This window comes from Augochlora pura, chromosome 10, assembly GCF_028453695.1.
Source record: "Augochlora pura isolate Apur16 chromosome 10, APUR_v2.2.1, whole genome shotgun sequence".
NCBI classification, from domain to species: Eukaryota; Metazoa; Arthropoda; class Insecta; order Hymenoptera; family Halictidae; genus Augochlora; species Augochlora pura.
In genome coordinates, this window is record NC_135781.1 from 23,309,023 (window position 1) to 23,335,860 (window position 26,838).

The following is a 26,838-nucleotide window of genomic DNA, read 5'->3' on the forward strand; positions in this document are numbered from 1 at the left end:
GCTTTCAGGTTAATTAAATTTACACATTTCGAACTTCGGCACTTCCGGCGCTTGAGGACGACCACGCTTTTCGGCAATCGAAACGTCGCACGGTTATCGCCCGAACTACAACTCATAAATTCGAAACGTCAAATTTCATAATTTTGTGACCGTAAAATATTGGAATGTTGTTTGTAAGTTTGCTCGTAGCCAGACAGTGAAAAATTAGTGAAAAGAATAGGTGGACATACGTCGCTCCACGAATCGTATCTCAACTGCAAGAGTACGAAGCGAATTTTCAAATTCGATTTTCAAGAAAACTAAGTGTCGAACAAAAAGACTTATTTTATATTTCTGTTCATGTTTTTTTTTATAAAAGATCATCTGATGTTTGTATATACTTTAAGAGACACTCGCTATTTTTTGAGAAAACGATCTTAATACCAATTTTGAAATATTGCCAAATAAAAAGAATTACGTTCAAGATGAAAAAGAGCAGGTGGTGCAAAGAAGTGTTAATAAACTCTATAAGAGTCTTTGCTAAAAGGAACGATGTTTTCAAAAATGCATCGCGCACCACTGATTCGATCGCACTCGTTCATTAAAAATATTTGCGGTCGACGTGATAAAGGTTCGAGGAGCAGAAAGCTGGACTTCTCGAAATTGAAACCCGTAAAAAAATGAGAAGTTCGTCGAAGATATCTCTGGCAGACCGTAACAAAGTGGTCGATGATGGAACGCGGGGGTAATGACTCCGCCTGTCTCGGTTCGCAATTATAACTCTCGAGGGTGGCTCGGCATCGAAGGTAATAAAACGAGAAACGTAGGGTTAAAGGATCGGCGGGCGAGAGAAATGACCGGACGGAATCGAAGAAAAACTGGCGAACGTCGTCGCAACGAGTCGGGGAAGTGTAATTTTCTATAATTTAATAGTTGAAATTCTTTTCGCTTTTATCTTTCCCGTTTGTCCCCGTGGCCGTTCACCACGATTCGAAGGAATTCCGGGAACGGTGGGAAGAAAAACTGGGCGGAGCGATGGGGATCGTCCTGATTAAAATGGGATCGAGTTACCTACAAATCTCGCGCGATGCATCCTTTCGAAGAAATGAAACGGGTTTCCGCCGATGTTGACTAAACGGTTCCAGGAGATAGTAATTTTTCAAACGATTTACGCGAGACGCGCGGAATCCCCGTAATGATCACAGAAAAGGGGACTGTTATATAGGTTGTCCCAGAACTCCTGTCACACCCGGAAAAGGTGAAGAGAGAGAGAGAGAGAGAAGTAATCACCTTCTCCGAGTGATTTTAAGTAGCTTTTCCCTTAATGAAAATATTCTCCGCGATTTCTTTAAAGAGTTATTAATGAAAAATGTGGACCAATCGGAGAATGAGTATAGCGATGCCCCGCCCACGCGGCCAATGCAGCGTCGTGCTCTCTATTGTGTCTGAACGCACCGGTTGTACTTACTCTGTGATTGGTCCACTTCTTTTCATTGATAACTTGATAATACTTTAACCCTTAAATGCATAGAGTCCCAAAAATGAATCAATAACTTTTTGCGCGGATACCCGACAAAAGTTTTGATATCGATACATTTGGCTGAATGGCAGTGATTCCTTTGTCCATTGACAATATTTGTATCTTTCTGACGTTATACCAATTGGCGCGCCTTTTTGATAGCGGGTTCATTTACGTACTTTTGGAAGTGGATTATTTAGAAATATTTTGGTGTATTCGTTAAACAAAAAATATTTTCTAAAGGTAAGGTTTCTTTTTTAAGGAAACGACTGCTTCAATCTCTTTCATACTAACTAAAGAATTTTTATGTCTATTTTGCATAGTGTACCAAAAATGAATCATTAATATTTTTCAATAAAAACCCTATAAGATATGACTTATAATTTTTTTAAATATTTTTCCCGATTTCCACTCATTTGAAATATTATAACCCTAATTTTTAAATAAAATTCATTAATTCATACATTTAAGGGTTAACTGTCGCGTTATCCATGTGTGGGCGGCAAAAATATTTCCGTAGATTTGGAAATTTATTTTCATGCTAAGCTACATCTTTTTTATTTTATTAGATTCCGTGAGACGTAAGATTACTGAAATCGTAAAAAACGACAGCGATGAGAAGTTAGATGTACTTATAGATTTGTACAATTTTTGAAACAGCTTCGATTAGCCTGATCAACCCCTTTCCGGGCGTAACAAAGGTTTTAGAATGCCCTGTACGTTTTCGATCGTGAGAAACTTTCGACGCGAATAGAGTTTTGCGATTCTACCAATGAAAACTCACAAGGGGCTCGTTGTTAACTTTCCACAGGGCATTATGGACTCCGGAACTACGCCACTTTCACGACCCGGAACATTTGAGTTTCGAACCTCATAAATTCTGCAAATAAATTGGTTCCGAAGTCTATTTCGCGTAAAGCGCCCGTTAATTATTTGCTCGATCGCAGCCATAGCGCTGTCCGTGACTTCGCCGATATTTTAAGGATTCGACGTATACGCGCCATTTCAGAATCGCGTAAACAATTGCCGACCCGTGTCCAAGGGTGTTTCTTGGTCGAAAATTGTCGCACGATAGTCGTGTTCGATCGGCCATGCTGCACCGCACAGCGGTTTAGAGCTCCAAGAACATGAACTAAATTAATGTCTTCGTTATTTATGTATTAACACTAAACGTACCAAGCGGGATCAAATGACCCCTTTTGAAAATTTACTTTAAATTCGTACATTTATTGTTATTTCTGTCGGTCATTTGACTTTCTGTAAATTCTTATATCATCCGATTATTCAATTTCCCACTTTCCGTTTTTCTCGTAGCTTATTTTTTACCGACAAAAATTCTTTACCTACCTTACGTACTACGGGGGGTCATTTGACCCCGTACGAAGTTTACGTAATTTTTATCAGTTTTCCAACTGGAACCTTAGTTCTAAATTCAGATACGCTTCTCAAGTGATTCTTTCTCAAGCGCTATGTGACCCAACCGGGTCCATATGACCTAACGCAGAAACAAAACCGACTCTTATCGGAGATTCACAAGCAACACTCCCTCCAATGAGTTCTCTGTAGTAAAAAAAATACAGTCGTATATTGAGAGTCGGAGTGTAAAGATCAGAGCCTACAAGAAATAAAGTTCGACAAGTAGTTACAATACACGACAGTTTTAGTAACATTTGACAATTTCTGTTACATTCAATTGGACTTGTGTTTCACTGCAACCCTGAATATGTCCGCACGGTTAGTGAGAGAGTTGGAAAGAATTCGACAAATAATAATTCTTAATCCAGGAAAAAATGTCAAATAAGATTGTGTGCGAAATCAACGAAATCAGAAATGATGTTGCAAATTATTTCCTTTAATAAATAAAGAATTTTTTACTAAAAATCTACGTTTATTTCATAAGGGGTCAAATGACCCCCTATGGTAAGATTAGGTACAGAAAAATGCCGGTACGTTTAGTGTTAATCATTGCGACTAGTATGACTACAGAAGCTTGCAAAATCGTAGAATCCGATTTTGATATTGTCTTTTATATAAACAATTTCTATCGAACCGAATTTGCATGATTATTGCTTCTTAACATATAAATTCACTTTTCATCGATACTTTTGAAATAAAAATGCATGTATTAGGTTGTTCGGGAAGTTCTTTTAAAATCTTTTCTGCGAATTTAATAAAATCATTTCTATCAAATCTGAAACGCACTTTCCGAACATCCTAAATAAAGCTTTTCGTTCAAAAATGATTTTAGTTCAGTTGCACTTGTTCTATTTACAAGTGATATAAGAAACTAATACTTATTTATTCATATATATGAGTTTTGTGTTAGTTATGACTTTTACAAATGCAACAGACTGTAAATAATTCTTGCACAGCTATCTTTAATGTTATTCCGACAAGTGTCAAAGATAAGCGCGCAGGAAAACTCATTTTTCAAAGAGTTAATATATGTACATTGCTTCGCTTTTACAGCATATTTTTAGCTAGAAGTATATCCTTCAATATTGCATTGACGGGTGCAAGCATCTTTCCACGCATTAAAAAGTATAACTATACAAATCATGCTAGTTTATAAGAAAAATGTAATTTTCGAACAAGAAGTATATTTTCAAAGCGGCAGCAAAAAGTGTACGAATATTATTACCGATACGCATGTGTTCTGCAAGTTGGTTCATACATTTAGGAACTTGTTAGCAAAAAGTCATTAATTTTCAAGACGCTTGAATATTTGATTTCAGTTCGCAGCTTTTGGAGTCCTGAACGTCGTTTAGGTCGATTCGAGGAGCAAACAACCCGCGATTGCAACTAAGTTCTCCGAACATTCCGCTTGATTACGCAGCACGTCGCCAACGTCCGGGTCGGCGAGGGTTTGCCGAACGACTATTGTTAATTTCATTGGCGGTGCCGAGCGAATTAGAGCGGATTCGCGCTCCGGCGTTGTCCGCCGTTAAATTATTAGGGCAATCGGAAAGGTTAAACGCGGTCTCGTCGCGTAGCACCGAGTCGATTCCGAGTCGCCCGCCGTCCGTAGGAATATTTCTCGTGGTCGTTGCCGTTGTTTTCATCGATTAGTATCGGAACGAAGCTAATGGCTGCTAACGAGCCGCCACAGCGAACGACGCTCTTACAACGGGAACGTTCGAATTGCTTCGCACGACTCCCGACGCCATTACACCCGGCAAATGGGGAAACGCTATAATCTACCAAGAATCGATCGAAAAGTAATACCCAATGTTTTATTCATTTCCCGTTCTCTCGGCGGAATCTCTTGATCTTCCGTGCAAACGACTGATCGAGACGCCGCTGCTCCGCGACGCTGCTCCGCTCATAGAATTACCGGATCGCGCGCGCCGGTCTCCTTGTAATTGATCCCCGTACACCGGATCGTACTGCGGATCGGCCCGATCGAACAAGATTTCTCGTAATTTTCCAAATGGAACACAGAGTTCCATTAGTACATTGCATCGGGGCTAGAAGTTCGGAGAGCCGACCAACAATGCCGAGCCGCGACTAGAGTTATACACGGACTGAAAAGACAAGAAGACTGGGACGCGAACGGTTTTGCATCCGCCGTCGAACTTTCCAGGAGTTTTTCTGAAACTTAAGTTGCCGGCCATTGTTCAGCCTTGAAAGGGTTAAGGCACCGAACGCGAAACAAAATGTACGTGTTCCTTGGCTGTTCCGTTTCGCCGTTCGCGCGCCGTCGAAAACATTCATCATCGACTCCGTATATACGTGCTCGCGCGCGCGCGCGCACTCAAATATTCCCGTCGTTTACAGTGCCGCGCGATGTTGATGTTGATGGACAAACGGCGAAAATGGCAGTGCTCGCGTTTCGCGGCACGGAAGCGTCGCGTCGCGCCGCGCAAATGCATATAAACACATTAGTCGTTGGTAACGAGGCCGACGCAGCCACGCTGCCGGAATTCTGACTCGTGCAGGCTCCAACGGAAACGGAGTAGAGGCTGAAAACCTGAATCTTGGCACAAAGGTTGCGCCAGAGTGCCGGCACGATGGATGCGCCGCGGCATGGGTGGCATCCCCATGGAAATATTCCCTCCGCCCCTAATTCCGTGTCGGGGTCGTTCCATCGTCGACCCGCGCGATGCATCCGCGCGCACCTATCGTGTCGGAAAAGTAGCGCGCCGAACCTCCTTCTCTCTCTCGTCTTGCCGAAACGGGACAATCGGTTCAACTCGTTGCGTGCCAGAGTGTTTCCTCCCTTTTGTTTCAGAATTTGCCACTACATCAGTCACAATCGCATTCGTACGTTGTGAAATTATGTACAAGCACCTATTATGGAACGCTTTCCAGGAGGTACGAAATTGAAATCGATTTTATTGCAGCTTGAAAGCGTATTGTTGAATATTTTTGCTACTGTTCGCTAGATTGATGTTTTGACAATTGGTTAGTTTATGTTTTATTTCTCTTGCATAAATTGGGATAATGAGAAGAATGATGAAACACAAAATATGATACCGTATGTACTGCTTCAGAGACACCCGCATTCGGATACATATCTTATTTACTTCTGATTATTACGTAACAATATCTGCGTGAATGAATTTATAAAAAGCAATGTTCAAAAACATGGATAGAATTTTTACATCTACACGCGCACATCCCATCTATTTTCTTTTTATTGCATTTCTTGGGCTTCTGTTTCAAGAAAGAGTCAGAATTGTGCGGCGTTTCAATGTATCACGAATCGATTTTGCAAGATCTTATCAAGACCCACTATTACAGGAAAAATAGAAATGATAACCCGGTTGTACGTGCAAGTGTTAACGAATCCAACTATTTCGTTCATTTATTTCACGTTTCCTTTAAAACAGGGCTTCTTAAACTTTTGTCATTCACGACCCCATTTATGATTGCGAGTTTCTTGACGACCCCATACAAATATAAAAGAAAAATAAATTAATATTTTTTGATGATTTATTTATTAGGTAACAACAACAAATTTATTAGGTAACATCAACAAATGCGCGTGTCTAGACGCTGCAAGTCCACTGTATTCCGCCAACTCTAGTGATGTTATAAAATGGTATATATAAATATTTGACATTAAAATCTCTCGCGTCCGCAGAATTTTGCTACGCGACCCCATTTAGGGTCGCGACCCATAGTTTAAGAAGCCCTGCTTTAAAACATTATCTACTCGCGAAAAAAGTACGTACGAGTATAAAAAATTAACCCCTTGCCATACTTTGACGAGTCTGACTCGTGATGAAAGTTTTGTGCCAAACATGAATATCACGAGTCTGACTCGTTATCGATATTTGGTGCCAAACATAAATATCACGAGTCTGACTCGTTATCCTAATCTCGGGTCAGCTCAGGTCCATTCTTGATTCTCTTGAATGGGATTATATGTCCCCGTATAAGACTAATAACGACTATGTAACTCAGTTGTAAGGTATTGTGTTTCAAATTGTACCACTCGAGCTCCACCGCTCGGCACCTCCCGCAACCGTTCCGACGGCCAAGTTTGGCACGGCTTTTTCAGAGATTCGCGGTAGTGCAAGGGGTTAAATAACGCGAAGTCCAAATTTAACAAGCCTCATGCATTTCCAAGAGTGTCCAAGAATGGAACCCGTCCCAGGGATCAGTTTTCTGTCCCCACCTCATCGTCTGAATGTGTTAAACGCGTCAAGTTCGATCGCGTTCCTTAAACGTGCCCCGATATTGAAACGGACGAGCTATTTCTGTTTGGTCCGGGAATAGATGAAAAGTTTATCGGAACGACGGCCGATCACGCTATCATATTTTCAAGTTTCTTTTCCGCGTTGTGCTCTCCCTCCCCCTCGATTCATCCTCGCCGCCGATTCAGCTAATGCGCTGTATAAGCACGCAATGCATTTCATGAATGAACCGCTCCGCGGTTCGTTTGCTCCCGGAATCGTTTCTGCTCTGTGAACGAAAGTACGATCCCAATTCACTCGAAACGACCGAGTTATCCTTTCTTTTACGAGTCCTACGCCCGAGAATATTGACTTTTTCCTCCACCGACGTGAGAACGGCCTCTCGGCCTCGCGATTCTTCCGTTTCGGGTCTAACTGTCCTTAACCCCACCCTCCGTGCCATTTCCATCTCGAAATAACGATACACGAAATCGAACCGAACCGTTTCACTTACCGAGCAGAACGTTGTTCTGCCATGGTAAAGACGTTGCTCGTTTCGCCAGCAGATTTTTCTCGAAAGCAGAAACTGTTGTTATTGCTGTTTGTTATTGTAAACTAAAAGTAATTTTTATTGCTGTGAATATATATATATGTATTATTCTAACAGTAAACAGTTAACAGCTAACCTCTCTTTCACACGTGCACTCTTCCGTTCGTTCACCACTCATCTGAAACAAACGCATCCGTTCGTACCAACCTACATATTCTCACTCATACCAACCTACATACTTTCACTCGTACCAACCTTCAGGAATTATTCATTCACTCAACAGAAACCACCTACTGTCCGTCGCTCAAAAGAAGTTCGTTGAGAAAAGTCTAAGACCGATTCCCACCGATCTATCCATGTTAATGCCCCCTCGGAGAAGTAGGGTAAACACGTTCCCCTTATTGGCAGAAATGACCCTTTCCTACTAGCCCCAATTTCCAGGAAACGAGGGACTAGAGCCAGGCCGATTGTGAGCAAACAACGCCTGACTCACGTCACTGTCTCGCTCCCCCGTGGTTACCATTAGCGGCTAGGAGCACATCGGATGTGTGTGCTCTGTGCTTTGTTTTAGTGTGCCCGTGTGTGTGTGTTTGTATGTATTATTGACGCGACCACGGGTAAGCAAGACGTCCAACGACTGTTCTAATGAACACACGGTTATTTGTAAATACTAATTACCATCTTCATTAATTTTTCATCACATTAGGCGACAATCGTGCAGTACTATAAGACATATTTTTAAACGTTTGATGTATCACATGATTTTTTTAAACGGATATCATACTTCTCGTCTTCTCGTTTACCAATAGAAGTGGGTTTCTGGAGATTATAAAAAATGGGAAGCATAAATAATACAGTAAGAAATAGGTAAAGCATATAAAAGTGGACGTTAAAAATCTACCCTTATTTTTTAAGACTGTTCTTTGAAAATTCAATTACGTATTGATTTACGTATTTATATATCAATTCTCGTATGTAACAATCAGCTGTTTCTAAACAAGAACATACTGTTCCAAATTTGTGTATTTCAATTGTATTTCAATTTTTTCATTGCCCCAATTTAAGGAACATTTAATATCTGTATTCCATGTTCAATACCCCTACTTCATTATTTTGACATTATTTTAACTATTTTACTCGTACTATTTTTGTTACCTGTGAAATAAATATTTGAAAGTTCATTAAGTAATCGAACAGTAATGTATATATTCATGTTACGTCTTCACTAATTATATTATATAATATATTATAAATATTATATTATAAATATATTATATAATACTATTATTATTATTGTTATTGTTGTTGTTATTATTATTATTATTATTACTATTATCATCGTTATCATTATACATTATTATTATTATTATATTACTATTGATATTAGAACAACCGATTATCGCCCAAACGATATTGCGCGCGGTCAGCGATGTAGAGGAACACCGATGTCGCTCTAGGACCCTTTTCCCCCTCCCACACTACAACCAGACCCAACCCCTCTCTAACCCTCGGTGTCTTCTTCGGTGGCCGAAATAACAGCTATCGTCACTCTTGTATCAGCAACAAACCGAGAAAAATAAAATCATATCTCCAAGAACCAAGTACTAGTTAATTTTCACCATCACGCTAACAAAATAAGACCGTTACGAACCATATCGTAACAATTCAATAATATAATAGCAATTCCAATTTGCAGAAAAATCGATAGAAACACAGAACACATTGTCCTTAATTCTGATATCGTCAATTTGTCGACCCTGACCCGCGAGAGGTTGGATATAAACAATTACGAAATATGTCAAATGTCTCGTTCGTTTGTCCAGCGCTGTATGAAAATCGACTGGAATCCCGCGGAGTTTCCAAGACTCCGCTCTGGTTGTTTGACTGACACGACACGGCCCCTTTTCCGACAACCGCCGGATTCCATTGTAATTAATTGCCGATGGATCCGTAGCCCGCAGCTCGGCTCGGATGGATTATTATTGCATTAACGTTATCGATTTCAAAGGCATCGAAACCAGAGGAGCCCGGTCGGGAATCTGTCTTGCTCTGCTGTTTTCGGCGGGAGCTAATTCGATTATCGAATTTAGAATTTCCGCAGCATCAAGGAACCGCGACCGCGGGTTCTACCGTGCTACCGTCGGGTTACGCGGCAAAGAAAACGTATAACCGGACGAGGCCGATTACCGATTCAATGAATAACTAATATTTCGAAGTTCCATGTTTTCCGGCGTTAATTAAAAAACTTCGCGATCGACTCGACCGACGAAACGCGGCGAAAGTGCTGGGCCGGGTACGTTCCATAAAACTTTAGCCAGGCTCTCATGGCTCGCGTTAATTTTCTTGGAAGATAGCAACGGAAGATACTCCGTAAATCGTTGATGAAGCAATTTACATGAAGCACGAGAGAGATAACGCTGAAAACGAGGATAACGCGGAGCATGGAGCACGCTCAAAGGAGCTTTAGAAACATGAACAGCTTTCCGTGACGCGCCGAACGTTCCTTATGCTATTATGAAAATGCATCAAGCCTGAATCCCAAAACTATGCTTTGGGGGACATTGTTCGGCCGAAAAACGCGAATCGCGACGGGACTAAAGGGAAAAAAGAAAACACCGCGAAAACATTGTCTGCGCTCCCTTTGCGTTAAATTCGTCCAGTTAACCGCGGCCGGGACCCGGCACAACCTGTTCGCCCGGCGATTCGCTAATTAGCATTTGCGCCCGGGCTGCCGACAGAACGAAAAACTGCGATTAAATCTTGTTACGTAACAACTTACAAAGGTGAAACGGGCGAGCGCGAAAAACTGGAGAGCTGTTTAACGAGTTCCGTCTGAATTTAGCAGTCCATTAACAATCTATTTAACGAATCTCGGCGCAAGGTAATTAATTGCGCTTCCGCCAGCTAAGGAGGTTTCCCAGTTTCCAGTTTCGAGTCTTCCCATGCAAAAACGCCGGGGAACGACGCGTATTTCCGCTGCGCCAGGCAGCGTGCAACATTCTGCGAATCATTCTTCAACATCAAGTCCGATCAAGATTGAAATAAGAGTGTGCCGCGAACGTTTGCGCAATTTTTTGCCCCGGCCGGGCTGCTTTTTAAAGCTCGATAAATCTTAGTTCCGCGTACGCGTAAACGGGTATACAGGAGCGCGGCGGAGGCTGTTCTGCATTTCTCGTAGCTTGACGCGTTACAGAAGATCGATGTCAAGCCGCTTGCCCTTTTCTCTTCCCCGGCTAGCGGCGATACGACTCGAAAAAAATGCCGCGAGCCCGAGATATTGAAAGAAGGAAAACGAACGAGCCCTGTCGAGCGACACGTCGACGGACGGGATCGATATGTAATGTCTCGATTGAAGTGAAGAAGATTGGAAGTGCGTCCGAGAATCGAATCCGCGAAAGCGGAACAAGGAGCCGACGCGACGCGTCGACGACGGGAGAGTGAGGTGATCCCAAGGCAAAGAGCCGAGAACCGAGGCGAGATATCAAGCGACCATTTTCGATTAGGGTTGAACGCTATCCTGCCGTTCCCGGCCCGGTCTTTTAGAATCACATAGTTTTCGCATTGCCGTGTCGGTATGATCCATACATACGCTTACGGACAAGAGTCATGAAACTCTCTTTCAAACGCAATAACTTTTTTAAATCTGGACTAAACGCCTTCCATTATTTCGAATATTAAAGAAACTAGCATATTGTGCAACAACTACCATACTTTCCTTTTTATATTTTACTATTACTTAGAGTGAGAGAAAAATAAAAAACTCACTATAACAATAATTTCAAAAAAGCGTTTTGTAGATCTCGGTAAATTATAATACTGAAAATTTTAGATGAAGATCAGATCAAGATCAGATAAAGATAAAGAAAGAAAATATCATTTAAGCAATTAAGAACAAGAGTTTTTATTTTTCTTTACTGTAAGTGATAATAAAATTTAAAAAAAGTATTTCGGTTATTATACAGTATACTAGTCTCTATAACACTTCAAACAAATTCAAATCATTTAGTACAGCTTTTGTCCGTAAGTGTATACATACATATATAAAATAACAAATCTAAGTAATTGCAAAATTAACTGTTATCACTAATCTTTTAGATGAAGATAAAAAAGGCAGTGTAGCGGACCGTTATCGTCGCGGTGCTCACTGTAGTGGGACATGATAATACTTTGTGTTCACTACAGTGAGACATTGTATATACATTATATTTCGGGTCTGCGATGTTCTCGGACCGCTGGCATGCTGGCCCGCGTTGCCCCTCGCGCCTCCTGTCCAGCGACACTGCGTTGCCGTTTCCAACGGTCAATGCGTGTCATTTGTTCTAACCATCGAAGCTGGATCGATCTGCTCCTAAGATGAGGAGTTTAGCACGAACGATCGAGGCGAGCGGTCGCATCCACCTCAGCGCGAAGCATTGTACTCCCGATCCATCAGTTAATATATTATCACATTTTACACATAGTACTTTGTGTGTATTAAAATAAATACCCATATCCTTCTCGACGTACACCCTACAGCAGCATAAATGAAGATATTAAATTGCGTTGAAGGCGGATATTTCTAAAACAGTTTTGCTGTCGCTCGTAACGTAAATAGGTCTAACTATTTATACACCAAAGCTTTTAGTATACCCATCAACGGTCGCTACTCTTTTTTATTTTTAGCCTACACGTGAAATAAAATTTGTATTTTATTGCACAATTTAAAAGGAACTTTTTAAACGAGTATCATAATAAAATAAATTCAATAAATAAAATATGAATAAACTGCGAATTTTATGTAATTATGATAGCAATGACTAAAAAAAGTATAATTTTGGATAGGATCTTTGTCGAACTATACACTTGTACGAAGTGGATGATCGATATCTTAGGATTCGATTATATCGCAGCTCTACGCAGAAACTTGACTAACCGAATAGCTCGTGATTTTGCTCTCATTTTCTACCTCACGTTTGCCCTGGTAACATTCCTAAACAACCCTTATTGATTAACCCACGCACTGAGTTTCCATAATCAGATTTGTTCGTTTTTTTCGATTTTTAGGGTCGAGACACCCTTCTATGCCAGACTCGGCCGTGCTTCAAGCTCATTCAAGATCAAAATATTTTGGAACGGCATGGCGCGACACGAGAGCGGGGAGCATAGTGTGAACGACTCTGATGTAAATCAAATGAAATAATATTTTAGGTAGGATGGCTTTGGGGCACGATCGAGCCTGGCATATAAGTACGTTTCGACCCTTATTCCTTACACCCTTGACGTGCTTGTTTTCGAAACGGCGAGACGATCGTAGGGGATGAATTTGTGGTGACAACGCCGTGGGACTTTCCCAGAGCACGTTTAATCATCAAAGTCTCAAGAAGGGTGGCGAGTTCTTTCTCGAAATATTGTAATTGATTATTTACACGGGTACGGAATATCTATTAAACCGGCAAGCACTCTCTGCCTGTAATGGACACCGGGGCCTTTAATCTTTAATTTCAATTAGAAGTTGCCCGTGGAAACGGCTACAAGACGAGCCCGATGGACTCGGTGTGCTTTTATCCGCCGTTAAATATTTGATGAACGATTGCGTGTACCGAAAAATGAATAGCCGTCGGAATCGAGGAAGGACCGACCGGCGAATAATGCCGCGACGCTTCGCGTGGCACGGATGCGGGGAGCCCGGCATCGGTCCGCCAAAAGTCAAGTAAAACCCGGCGGCAAACAATCGCGGAAGTTCGCCAATATTCACCGTGCTAAACTTCATTTGCATGCAAAATAGAACGAAATTATCGGCACCGTGTAATTTTCCGAGTCAAAGCGGCTCATAATTTAGTTTCGGCCGCAGAGTTTTCTGACGCTGGTCCGGCGACCAACTTCCACTTGCCGCGCAACACCGAGCTGCCCGGCCAATGAATTAGCCTCTTAACGCACCGGTTTATGTATATTTGCGGCTGGGGCTCGTTCCCATCGCGATGGAATTACCAAGATTCGGATAATGCGAGCGACGCGATGGGAAAACTAGCCCCGGGTTCGAACTGGTTTTCCGCGCGTAAAACACGTCGCGGCCGCAGGATCACGCTAATATTACCAGCAACAATCGGCTGGCCCCGGCCACCGCCGCCGAAACACGTCCAACAGCGTCCGAGCAAGAAGCTTCCGTGATTCCGGACAGTTTGGAATTTCTCGAATTACACGCCGAGCTCCGTACAAAGCATCGCATTATACCGAAACTGGAATACCGTTACGCTGTTTCCGGATCGATGCCGTACGGCTATTTAAATTTCACCGGCTCTAATTTCATTCGAGAAAATGTTTGTTTTGTTCGACGAGGCCGCCTCGCCGTGCCACCGGGTTCTATGTTTTCGACCGTTACCCGGTTAATCCTTACGATCGCTTTCACGTTCTGTCGACTAACACTTTTTCGTCCTTCATCATTTCCATAGTAAAATTAGACAATGTTTCTTTCTTGTATCGTCTTTATTTACTTTCGTTTCTAGATTCTAGAAAAATTAAATTTTATTTCGACTTAAAAGAAATTAATAAGATTCACATATTTAGTGAGAAGTTTGTATCACGAGCATGCAATGGATTAATAACCAAAAAAAGCCCATTAACTTTAACAATTGCGAGATCTTTAGAGGCGAAGCATATATGCCACCTGAGAAACTCATCCCCATAAATAAACGAATAACCTCTAAGGAACTATTATAATTTTACGATTATCGATAATACAAACTTTGCCGATAAGTTTATTAAAAATATTTATATATTTTTCTTTGCAAAACTTTTCTTTGTAATTAAACGTAATGGAAATTTTTTATACATATATATGTTTATAAATATTTTTGAATATTGAGTTTGATATAAAATAAATCAAATCTTATGACTAATTATATATATACACATATAATTATTTAATCCATCAATTATAAATTAAACCTAAAGTTTATCCCTTAAATTTTTTATATTAAATCAATAAATAAAAATAATTCTTAATTTATAGATAATATATATTTACTTAAATATTATATAATCGTAAAATTACTTTTTGCAGTACTTGCATCTACCACAGTTATTACATCACGTTTTAACTACTTATCAAATATTTCACAAATATTTATCACTTTAGAAGGGCGCCGCCGCTAATATTTATATTTGACTCGATTTGGCTATGCCCGTAATATTTACGTTCGACCGGATCATCTACTACGGACTATGTCCGTCTTTGTAGGTTAAGGGGTTAAGGGGAGCTTCGTATAAAGTAAATAATAAAAGTAAAACACAAATTTCTGTCTATTATCAACGACACACGAGTGAACAAAAGCAAAATGTTTCATGAAAGAACATTTCCGGTCAGTAGAAACTCTGAAAAGAAGTTTCCGATCATGGACCGATTAAATAGCTCGTTCAATGTACAAAGCATGGAACATGAATATGGACAGAAGAGGTCACCGCAGAAATTTAAACAAACGTTTGATGCTTTTAGGATATCGATTAGTCAGTCATGTGATCCCATTCAGCGAACAAATGAGAGACAAATGCGCGATACGATACACCTCCGTGCAAAAAGTATTCCAGTGACATAAAATTAAGCATCATTGGAGGCACTCCAGAATGTTACAGCCAATTAGATGTTGCAGAGATTATAGGATATAGCCAAAGTGCTATTGGTGATATAAAAAGGAAGTACGAGGTAGAGTGTATCTAATTGCGAAAGAAGTGGTCGTCCTCGCGTAACAAAGTTTTAAGACAACTAGGAACTTCTTCTTATTTGATCAGGACACCATAGAATGACACGCGAACATCTACTCAATAAAATGAAACCACCCTTCTGTAATCTGTGTAAACAAGCATTAACAGTCAATCAATTACCAGCGGAATGCAGAAAATACCAAGACGGTAGAAGAAGGTATAAACCCAACTTTTTATTGAAGTTAACGTAGCAGGGACGTACAGAACACATCTTAACCTTCTCGAGAGATACCAAAGTACAGCAAGTTTCAAAGTTATTGGTACGAGAGTATGTTTATAACAGAAGCGTTGTTTCAAGGGTTTGCAAAAGTTTTCGCAGGTCTTGTTCGTTTACAAGGAAGTTCGTTTGTTCGCTTTACACTCTACATTAACTAAACAAAACGAAAACATACTAATATGTATCGTTTACAGGTAAAGATAATAATTAATACGAAAATATTTGCAAAATAACCATTCTGTTTCATTGCTTCTGCCGCCGATATCTTTGGCATTAATTCAAGCCATTTTTCATGTAATTTGCATCGATAGAATTCCATTTTGATTTTAACTTAGTTTCGTATTTGCGATTCGGATGGTTCGGGAGATTACAAACAAAATTATATCTATTCGTTTAAAAATACTAAGTTGATTTTCATAGCTCGAAAAGGTTACAAATAGAAACAAATAATTTACTTAAATAATAATAATAAATCATTTAAATCGTATATTTTAAGACGCCTTGACGAAATAAACGAAATAAAACGAACAAATAAAGTGGTATAAATAATTATTGTGAAAAAACTGCGCCTGGATTAGGTAGTATACTCGTTATCGCTCACTTTTTACCACTTTTTTACCACGTTGTAGGTACACGCGTTCCAACAGTTAACTGGTTAAACATTGAGAAAAACAAATGGCGAGAGGGTGGGATAGAAAATAGTGAACAAACTTGTTCGACGATGGACAAGGGTTGTTGTTAACTGGAAACACCGGCGCTGCGGAATAAAGGACTTTTTCAGTGGCCCGATGATCGATGCCGGGGAAAGGAGCTCAGTAAATCTGTTTTCCAGAGATCCAGCTCCGGGCTCGTAGCTCTCGTCTCGGCTTGTACACTCGTACTTTTCAACCCCTCCCGCCCGCCCCAGAACCGAGAACCGGGGAGCCGGCAGGAAAATTCGTGCTGGAAGCGAAACGTCGCGTTTAATTTATCACGGAGTTTCAGCGTTAGAATTTCACCGAGATTTCCCGGACGACGATCTTACTCGTTTCCAACTGAGAACGGGCGGATAGAGGCGAATTTTATTCGACCGGATGACAGTATTATCTTCCGTCATGGCGTTGCTGTTAATTTAAAATTACCGGGGGCATTGTGACCCGTTCCACAAAATAACGAGAGACCGTTATTCGAAGACCGTTAATAGGCGGCGTTGTTAACTTGCTGTTCCACGTTTATTTCCGTCCTCCGTTCCGCGGAGAGTTTCAGCTCGCCTGCTGCAATATTTATCGGATCGAATTTGTTTCCGTTTCGGCCCCGTAATTGGCTCCTCCACTCTTTCGTAACAACCGGTCACGAGCATATTTTCATCTCGCGTGATTCCCCGCGTCGATAAAAGCCGCCCTACGCCGAGTCGCCCACACCGTGGAATTGTCACGGTTCGTCGCGTTTTCGAAACGTGGTTCGAAACGGGACGAGGAATCTTATCAGCAGCCGGCACAATGGAAAAATGTTTCGCGACGAATTTCTTTCTCCGTCCGGCTAGCGGAGTTCTTTTTTAATCACGGGGCATTAACCACTTCATTAAGCGGAACCGACTCGAGCAGAACATTCTCAAAAGAGGGCTTTCTCGAATCTGGGAAAGAAAGGACGGTCGTTCTACTTTCTTACGGAAAGTCACTCGAAACTGAAACTTCTTTCCAACTCATTTGCATCGCAATATTCGTAAATACCAAGGGAAAAATTGTAGCCGCGCCCGAGAACTCTGGCTTAGCCGGCGAGATAATCAAAGAAATTTTTGAAACGCGCACAATTGCGCTATAGTGCTGGAATTACCCGAAAGCGGCGAGGAAGATTTTCTAATTGAAATCAAATATTTATACCCGGTTACTTGATATTTTGCAATCACGCTTTTCACATGTGCTCTCATTAACCCTCAACTCTTCTCGTATTAATCTCACGCTATTTTTACATTATTATGCTATTTTTAGGATAATTTACCTAAGACTTCGTGATTTTTATCTTTATAACGTGAAACATACCTATTAATTATTTCAATGAAAAGAAAACATGTAACGTAAAACTATGTAAATGTGTTTATCTTTATTTCCAATGAAATATTTAGTGACAGAAATTATTTACCCCTTATTATATTGAGTTTTACGAAGTGTCAATTTTACACACGGTAGACGTATTAGTAAAAATAGCATCTATTTCTAATAACATTTATGAATAAAACTATAATTATAAAATACGAATATTGATTATGTAATTTCCAAAAAAATTAACGACAGAAAAGAATGAATTTTTAATATGTTAAGTATTCGTACATTTTTCCAGTATGTACTGCTAGATATTTTCGTTCATAATTTCTGTTTCGATAACAATAGAACTACCGAGCCTTAAACGCAGCCAATATGTATTGTTTTATAATAACAAGATTCGTGCAATTTCTATGATAAATCTCTCGTAGAAATATTTTTATAATAGTCAGAATTGTAAAAGAAAGATGAAAAAATCTTATGCAAAGGATTGAGATAAAAATAAAATTGTTAAACGACATATGAGTCAAAGAAAATTAATATTTACTACCAAAACCAAATTGCGCTTATTCTTATCAACAGTAAGTCAAATTGAGAGAACAACAAGAGTCAAATTATAGTCCAATAATTCTAAAGTAGACTGTCCCTTTGGCGTCGAACAGCCGTGTTAAAAATCAATAAAAACGAAAAACAAATTACACCATATTATGACACAAACCTTCCACTAACTGTCTGCATATTTTTCGTTTATTTACGTTAGTACTTACAAACGACCCTTACAGCTTTCGGCGCCTCATGCCCCATAGCGGGCCGATCCCGATTTTCTAGCTTCCACAAGTGAATGAAAAAGAGAAATTGTGTGTATACGTAAAGAAGAGTACTCACTGGGATCCTTGACGGCAGTGATAACGAGACGGAAGCCATTTGCTTTAGTGCCCCAGGAGTCGGTGACGTATTTCAGCGTTACGAAGTTCGTGCGAGTATAAATCGCGCCCACAGTCTGCTCCGTGTTTTTACAGGAGAAGTCCGCCTGCAAAACGAGAGAAACAACGGCCGTTAGATGCAAACATCTCTCGCGTTTATCATTTTTGTCGGGCACCATCGTTTTTCTCAGATATATAAAATCCGCTGGAAGGAAACAGAACTGAAAACAAACAATATCCGCGGTCGCAACGGCGCGAAAAAAAGACCACCGAGCACGCGTAACGTGCCGCACACAGCGTCCCCGGACGACGAAATCGCGACCAAATCCGTGAAAACGAATCTTCTCGTTGGGGATTGTATAAATATAATTGTCGAGTCTCTATTAATGTCGAAAAGCCGAGATACGAATATTTTGTTATTTATGCCTGCAAAATGGTCAAAGCACAGAGTTTCTCTTCATTTGCCGTGGATTATTTGCGATGCGAAAAATGCTGCGGAAACGTAAAGTTAGAGGTGCATAATTCTGAAAATAGGGTAGATGTCCTAGTTACCGCGTTTGTTCCAATTTCCCTTTACCGTATTAAAAACATATAGAAAAAGTAAAGTTTTATATGCAAATTAATTATGTTTACCTGTCACGTGTAAGATTCAGGGAGAGGTACCGATGTGCATATAAAACTTTTCCTATACGTTTTTATTCTGAGGTTAGGGAAACTGGGACATCTACCCTAGTCATTTAATTTCAATTCTGAAAAATAGGTGTTACTCGTGGAATTAAGTAGAATATTTACATGTAAGCGATTAGCACAGAAGTTCTTAATAGATAACAGAAGACTTCAATTTTATTTCGAGTTAGAAGAGATTAATAACATTAATATCTAATGGATCCAACCTGAAGTCTCTATCACGAGTCTGACTCGTTATTACAGTGCAAAGGGTTAATGGTAACTTTACTTATTTATTCGTTTATCAAATTTGTAGTGAAAGTAATCCATTAGATATAAAATCAAACTTTAACGAGTCCGGCACGTGATGAAAAATGCTATTCCGTTCTTCTTAATCGGAATAGAATTCTGTTTTCTTCGTCATCAGTATTTAAACATTGAAATGAATGTAGAGACACGACAAATATAAATTGTCTTTTTAGGAGATCTCCCAATAGAAAAAATTCTAATCATGCTAACTATGACGATAGGGGCTAAATTCATAATTTAGTGTTTTCAAAAATGTTAAGTTCAGAATCGCAATTAGCGACACGAAGGACCCCGATACGGCGATCTCTGATTAAACAGAACGACGTTTTGTAGTTTCAACCGCGATGGGAAACACCGTGCGCCGTGACGAACAGAGAACAGAATTTCCTGAAAGGTTTCACAAACTCTAATCTGCCCTTAAGGCGTCCGGACGGAATTTCTTAAAGCGTTCCATAAACTAAGCTCCGCGGGGTAAGCGGATAAGTATATGCGGTTTCCAGTCGGAACTTTTAACGAGAGTCACGGTAACGCTTTAAAGCTCGTTATGGCTAAACACCAAACGTAAACGAACTTCCTGTACAGCCGCGCCCCGAAGAACCTCTCCGAATCACGGAATTTCTAAATACCCGCGCCGAAAAAAATGAAACGCCCCCGCCGGCGTTTTTCATCGACGGTTTGCTCTTTAAACATTGCTGCCGGCTACACCGGATAAGCAAACAGAACTGTAACGCGTAAATACACAGCCGCCGGGCTGTGCAAACAACAACGACATTCTTTTTGCAACAGTAGAGAAAACAGCGCGCGCGCGCGCGCGCGCGCGGTATCGAACTGCGAGGATTCTATTACCGCTATCGATATATGCGCAACAATATTTATCCTCCGTGTTTCCCAGCTTTGGTAAAAGGAAAAAGGAACGCAGCGGAGACGCCGACGCAAGGAATGTTGCAAAAGCGAACACCTGGAACAGAGAGGTTGATTGCGTAAACAATCCGTGGACTGCCGTGGTCCGAGCACCCTGATCGGAATGATCGCTTCCCCTCGCGAGAGAACGTCGTTCGATCGCGAGAGTTATTTCCTCAGCCGATTAACGGGAGAGGTGGCGATGGATTCTGAACATTTAGTATGTCGATGCGATTTATTTTATCCGAACGGCTAATTCGTCCAAGACTTGTTGCGTCTTACGGACTGCTTGAAACAGAATTAAACCGAAGAAAAATGAAGAAAACAAGGCGCGAAGACTTCGTTTCTTTGCCTCTCGAGGCTTCGTTGCTTGGTATTACGAGAAGAGGATTAACCTCTTGCACTATAATAACGAGTCGGGCTCGTGATACTTTCATGCAAGATCTACTAAATGCGTGAATATTTTTAATTTAGATTAAATCAAAATCAAATTTTATTCTACTGTTATCAAAGTTTGAAAACGGAAGTGCACAAAAACAATAAAAGAAGGAAGAATTGGACGGTCTTATTAAGGAAAATATTAACGACAAATAAGTGCTAATCAATGCAGCGTGAAAGGAATCGTGGTGCAAAGGGTTAAGGCAATTGTGCGTGACCGAAGATTGTGCAGTTTTGAGATTCTGTTTGCCAATGCCTCTTTCGCCACGGTTTTTCGCGAGGAAAATGACCGGAATTTCGTTAATATTTTTAATGGTAATTTCAGTCGAATTATGTCGCCGTTCGATAGAGCATCGAGACGAGACATTCTGTGTTAAGTTTTAACTCGAATCTCGATCGGGTTATGGGGTGAAATCGGAAAGTCAGTTTGTGATCTGTTCACTCTAATCAGTGATGTTAGGTAATTCGGGGGAATATCGGAGACATGGCAAAAGTCTATATAAACTCTCCTCCGTGCTGGATGGACAACCGGCTAATAAAGAACATTATTTGATCGTCATGAGGCATTTGTGCAATAATATTCGTCGGAAACGGCCAGATTTGCGCAGACAATTTTACAATTCAATTTTGCATTTCAATGATGCTACATCAGGCACATCGATCTTGATACGCAAACTTTTTGTCAAAAAGCCAACAAACGTTATCGAACAAGTGCCGTATTCACCAGATATGACTCCGTTTCTTCTATTTCATATACGCAAATTACCACTACGGGGAAGGCGTTTCGAGTGGATTGAAGTCATAAAAGAGAATTCGAGAAAAATGTTTTGGAGACTGTGAGAAGCGATGGCATACGCGTACTATCTCTGATGGAACCTGTTTCGGTGGTGACAAAATGATGAATAAGTAAGTAGTTTGTATTTTATTTAAAAAATTACAACTACTTTCTTCACTGTAGGGTATAATCGTACAATTGTAATGTACAATTACTTCTTTCACTACCGGATCATTTCACTACTGGGTAAGTCATCCAGAAAATTACAAACCGATCACTCAGAAAATCACACAGAAAATCACTCAGGAAGCCACGGGGAAGTCACACAGAAAAAAAAAAATCGTTAGACAGTAAATGTTCACAACACAATCACGATTTATAGCTTTTGTGAATCCTTGATCCCATTTCTGATTTGTAAGGAACTTGGTTAACGGAATAATATGAACTTTTATTTAACAAAGATATACATAAAACGTCTGTTCCCACGTGGCGTCACCGAAGAAGTGTGGCCACCTCGTTCCGTTGTCCCTCGCCCGATCGATAATCCCAATCATTCATTTGTTTCACGCACACAACCATGCATTCATGCTATCTTATTACTATACATTAATACAACCGCACACTCCTTCTTACATACCACACACTCTCAGCCATACTATACACTTACAGGTTGCCAATATTTCTAAAAGGACTGTAGACTGCCGATGTCTCCTTCACCACCGTCGATAAAAGACATTACAGACTGCCAGTCATGTGACTTTTAGAAGATAATTAATCACTCTTCGAACGGTAAAAGTGCACCGTTGTGGTGTGCACCAGATAACGGAATCTCGAAATGTTGTAGATTCACAGTTAATAAAACGCAGTACACACACGTATTTGGTAAAATAACGATTTAATTTGAGAAACAAATATAAAATTAGAAATACACAATATAATACGGAAAGGAAAACGTGCTTTGTCCGATGTCGAGAATGAAACGTAACTAAAACAAAAACTCATAGGGAACGCGACGCGCGGTAGCCTTCGAATGTTTTTCGGCATGACATTATCCCCGCCTAAGGTTTCGGACAATTGAAACGCCGCTAGAACAGACAAAGATAGACTGTATATATCGTTGCCTTTCAACACGAAAGGATGCCAGTTTGAAATAAACTGAACTCAAATATGTCGTTTCGACCTCGGAAAAAAAGTTAAAAAATTATCTCCCAACTAATTGCATTTTTTGGAAAAATTCGTTCTACACTGTCTGGTAAACCAACGAATCTCAAACATTCGAATCGTGTGGTCCAGTTTAAAAAAATGTTATTACATTTCTGTTGAGTTCGCACGAAAAAGATTGCTGTCAACAACTGATGTCCACAGGAATCGTGAGATAATGATCACAAAATCGGTAGAATCGCGTTATGAAAATCGTTGTGCGATCAGTTTCGTCAACGACAAGTCGAACGGTATCGATCGTCCTGTATCCATCCTGCATCGTCGTGTATCACGATATTTCTATTAAATACGTGTATTACCGTGCGAAGAAGGTCTTAGAGGAACTCCGGCTAAATGCGGATAATCCATCTTTAATTATCTCCGTTACCTCGCCGTTTCGAGGAGCAAGCGCGGAAGCGACCGCGATCTTGTCGTGTCGCGTAAACAGAAATAATTAAAAGTCAGCTGGTTGCGCGCGACGCCTCCGCGGCACGTTAAAATTCAAGCACGTACTCCGACGCAGCATGGTCGGTCGCCGTCGAATTCGCGGATTTACGCGAATGAAGTGATTTTAATTGCGGAATGCTGGACAACCCAGCGCGATACCTCTAGAAATATCGCCGGCTAATTCGCTACAGCGATGTGCCCGCGGATCTCGGCAAAATAAATGTGACGGTCCCGCAATTGTTCGAGCCTCGAAATGTGGGAATCCGGGACCTGGGGCCGTCGACATTTTTAATCCGTCGACATTAAATTTTCTTCGCGATTGCAACGTTAACTAATATTAAATCTACCGTGCCGATCAAAATGGACGATTTCGCTAATAAACTGTCGTATTTTAAATTCTGAAATACAATAATTGCTGAAACTTCGGTTGAATGGAGTAATGAAGAAAAGTACTTCAAAATGTTTGGATTTTATCAAATTGAAAGAGTTTAATTAAAATTATTTACTATAATTATCTTTTTCTGGCGATTAAACGAAACAACGGTGACGTTAGAATGTTAGACAAGTATTATTTCCAAGTCGTATAAATTTATTTACGATAGTCATAGACATTATTTCTAGTGTCATAACCAGCCCCCGTTCGCAGCAGCGACCCGCATTTCACGTATGAAGCACCGCAACCATTCTTCTCTTCTTTTGTCATCAGCGTAATTTACACGACAGGAAAGTCATTCTTCACCGCTGGCTTTCCTCGAGTTCTGGAAATCGGTTATATTTAATTTGCTCTAAATCATATTCAAAATTATCGTCGGTATACATATCCCTATTTCGCGTTAGTCATATTACATTGAAACTTAAAGTCTCGTATCACATTTCGCATCCTCGAAATATACGTATAATTCACGTGAGATCGCAGAATTAATATGCAAACGAAGGGGTTAAATAACTGACTTTAAAGTTTAACCGTGTTCCAACTACAATTACAGCGACAAGATATCTGTTGGTGAAAAGCATTCGAAAACCTTTCACGAAGCTATAACCATTTTTAAAACTGCTGTAAATGATTTCAATTGTTTTCAAATGTTGAAGGAACTAGTTTACTGGAGAATGTCTGATAGAACAATTAAAGGAAAAAACTATTTTAGTCATTGCACAGTAAACTAGACTATATACCATTTTACAAAAATTTAAGTCGCAGATCCAGTTCGAAAACATTGTTGCATTTTGATAGGCGTTCTAATTATTATATTTTACCAGGAATTACATTAACGTGTTGTTACAAATCGAATAATGTTTTAGCATATCTTAGATATTACAATATTTTAAATTATCAATTCTGTTCCAAATATACTGCTTTTAGTATCGCAGAAATAGTATTTATGACGAGTACAATCGGATCATGATTTATACTATACTATGCAGCCTGAGAGAGAGCAGACATGGTTGTTACACGATCAGCGAAAGCTTCGCAAGCGTTAAAGTTTGAGCAACAACGTTTACGCAGGCATCCGAGTCGAACGAGAAAGCGTAGAAATAAAGCAACCGAAAAAAGGGAAAAGAAAATGCGAGGATAAAACTGTATCAGTATAATGCGACTTTCTGGATTGAAATGCGAGCGCGATCGTTACACGGTGGAATATCAACGTTGAAATGGGATACGTTCCAGAGATTTGACCGTTGTTCGCGTTCCTTTGAACATCAAGGCTTTTAAGCGCTGCGTATCAAAACGTCACAAAAAAAAGACAATAGCCTGTCGAGAAAGGTGCGCTTTAATTGTCGAAAATGGTGCGCATCTGGCCCTGTCGGGCACAACCGGTCCTTGTCGGCTCGCGTAAAAAAATTGCGCGTTATAAAATCGAGTCTGGGTCTCGGAGAGCTTGCGGATACGGGCAAACACGCGGCGGCGCGGCGGAAGATTGCAGTATCGACACGGGGCCGTTGCGCGCCAATAAAACTTCTGTTAGTATTTCTAATATTCCGACGGCGTGCGTGCATTCTGTATTTCATTCCAGCCGCCGGTGTTCACTGTTAACACGGCAAGTAATGAAACTATTACCGCGAGTACGCCCGCGTGAAATTGCTATCGAAAATCGGTTCTACCGCGTACACGGCCCCGGGAAATGAGAAACTTTTTCGGAGGTTGCTGCAAGACAAGCAGAGCGCGTTTACTACGGAGCCATTCCATGCAGAATCGAGCACTTTTTGGGGGTAAGAGAGATCGAAGCGACTAATTGAAAATCTGGAGTACTGAAGTGGTTATTGGGGGGTGAACAAATGCTGCGCCTTTAATTTGATTTCTGGCACAATTAACTTTATATTTATTGGAAATGATGTACTAAATATTTTTATTCTTCTATTTTGCTCATTTTCGAATGTAAAAATATATAATTAAATGCATAGGTAAATGTAAAACTAATTATGTCTGAAAATAAACCGAAGATACAGCAACTGGCCACTCCAGCTATCGTTGTAAAGAGTGTAACCGTGTAAGATGGTTACGTTGAAATCACCGACAATGTTTTCGCGATTTCGACGATACTGCATTTCGCCAACATTGTTGATTTATCGACGCGTTGAAATCACCGACAAATATTTACATCGATTCCCGTTTTAACGACAAATATTTTTATCGACACATAAACCTAGTGTTAATGAAAAAAGGTCGACGCTTTATTTAACAGACATATAACATTGACAATTTCGAACGTTTTAAATAATCTTTCGATGTGCATTCGCATACTGCTAAAGATTGCGACATATTGGAGACACGGCTCTTAGAGAGCGTCGAGTTTTGGATGAAACGACCCCATCACGAAAACCATGGACAGCTTCCTCTCGTCAAAATAAGAGCCGCGCACGGATTCGTCTCGTTCCCGCGAACGGAGAACTAATTGCGAGCGTAAATTTCATCGTAACATAGAAGTCACGATTGCCATGAACAAAAAGCCAACGCGGGGAGATAATTGTGCGAGAACTGACAAAATGTCCCGCATGCTCCGCGACGCTAAAACTTTTAATAAATCGGCCACAACTTTCGCAGCTACGACACGGGACGCGTTTACGATAACACTGGCCGGAATTTTGCAAACTGGCTGAATATATATATATATATATGTATATGTATACAAGAGAACTTACACGCGGTGCAGCGTCCGGCCGATGTTTTATTTCTGCGATATTTTTAATTGCGATCCTACTTGCCGGTCGGAGAACTCGGTTCCAAGATAATTAAGGGTACGTAACCTAAAAACTTTGATAGAAAATTTAATCTTAACTTGTCGAGAGCAGCGGACGGTTATCAGTTAAAAATTTCCTATTATTTTTTCCTCGAGATCGCGGGAGCCGAGATAATTACACAATTACTCCGAACGTCCGGATAGGAAAGAATTTTAATGAGTTACGGGGGTACATATAATTTCCACGAAATATAATGAAGAATATTGTTGAGGTCGGTCCGTCCTGGAAATTGACGCGTTTAATGGAAAATATACTAAACGTTGATATTCTTTCCGATGAAATTTTTATTTCTACGGGAAGAA

At 40.4% G+C, this 26,838-nt stretch overlaps 1 protein-coding gene across 1 annotated transcript in view; it reads right to left on the reverse strand.

Annotated features, from left to right (window-relative positions):
- The window catches only part of LOC144476529 (uncharacterized), a 142,189-nt gene that overhangs the window by 19,970 nt on the left and 95,381 nt on the right, over window positions 1-26,838 (reverse strand). Inside the window, exon 3 of the mRNA XM_078193608.1 lies at window positions 18,527-18,671. Coding sequence (XP_078049734.1) covers window positions 18,527-18,671 — 145 coding nt within the window. The remainder of the gene's footprint in view (window positions 1-18,526; window positions 18,672-26,838) is intronic.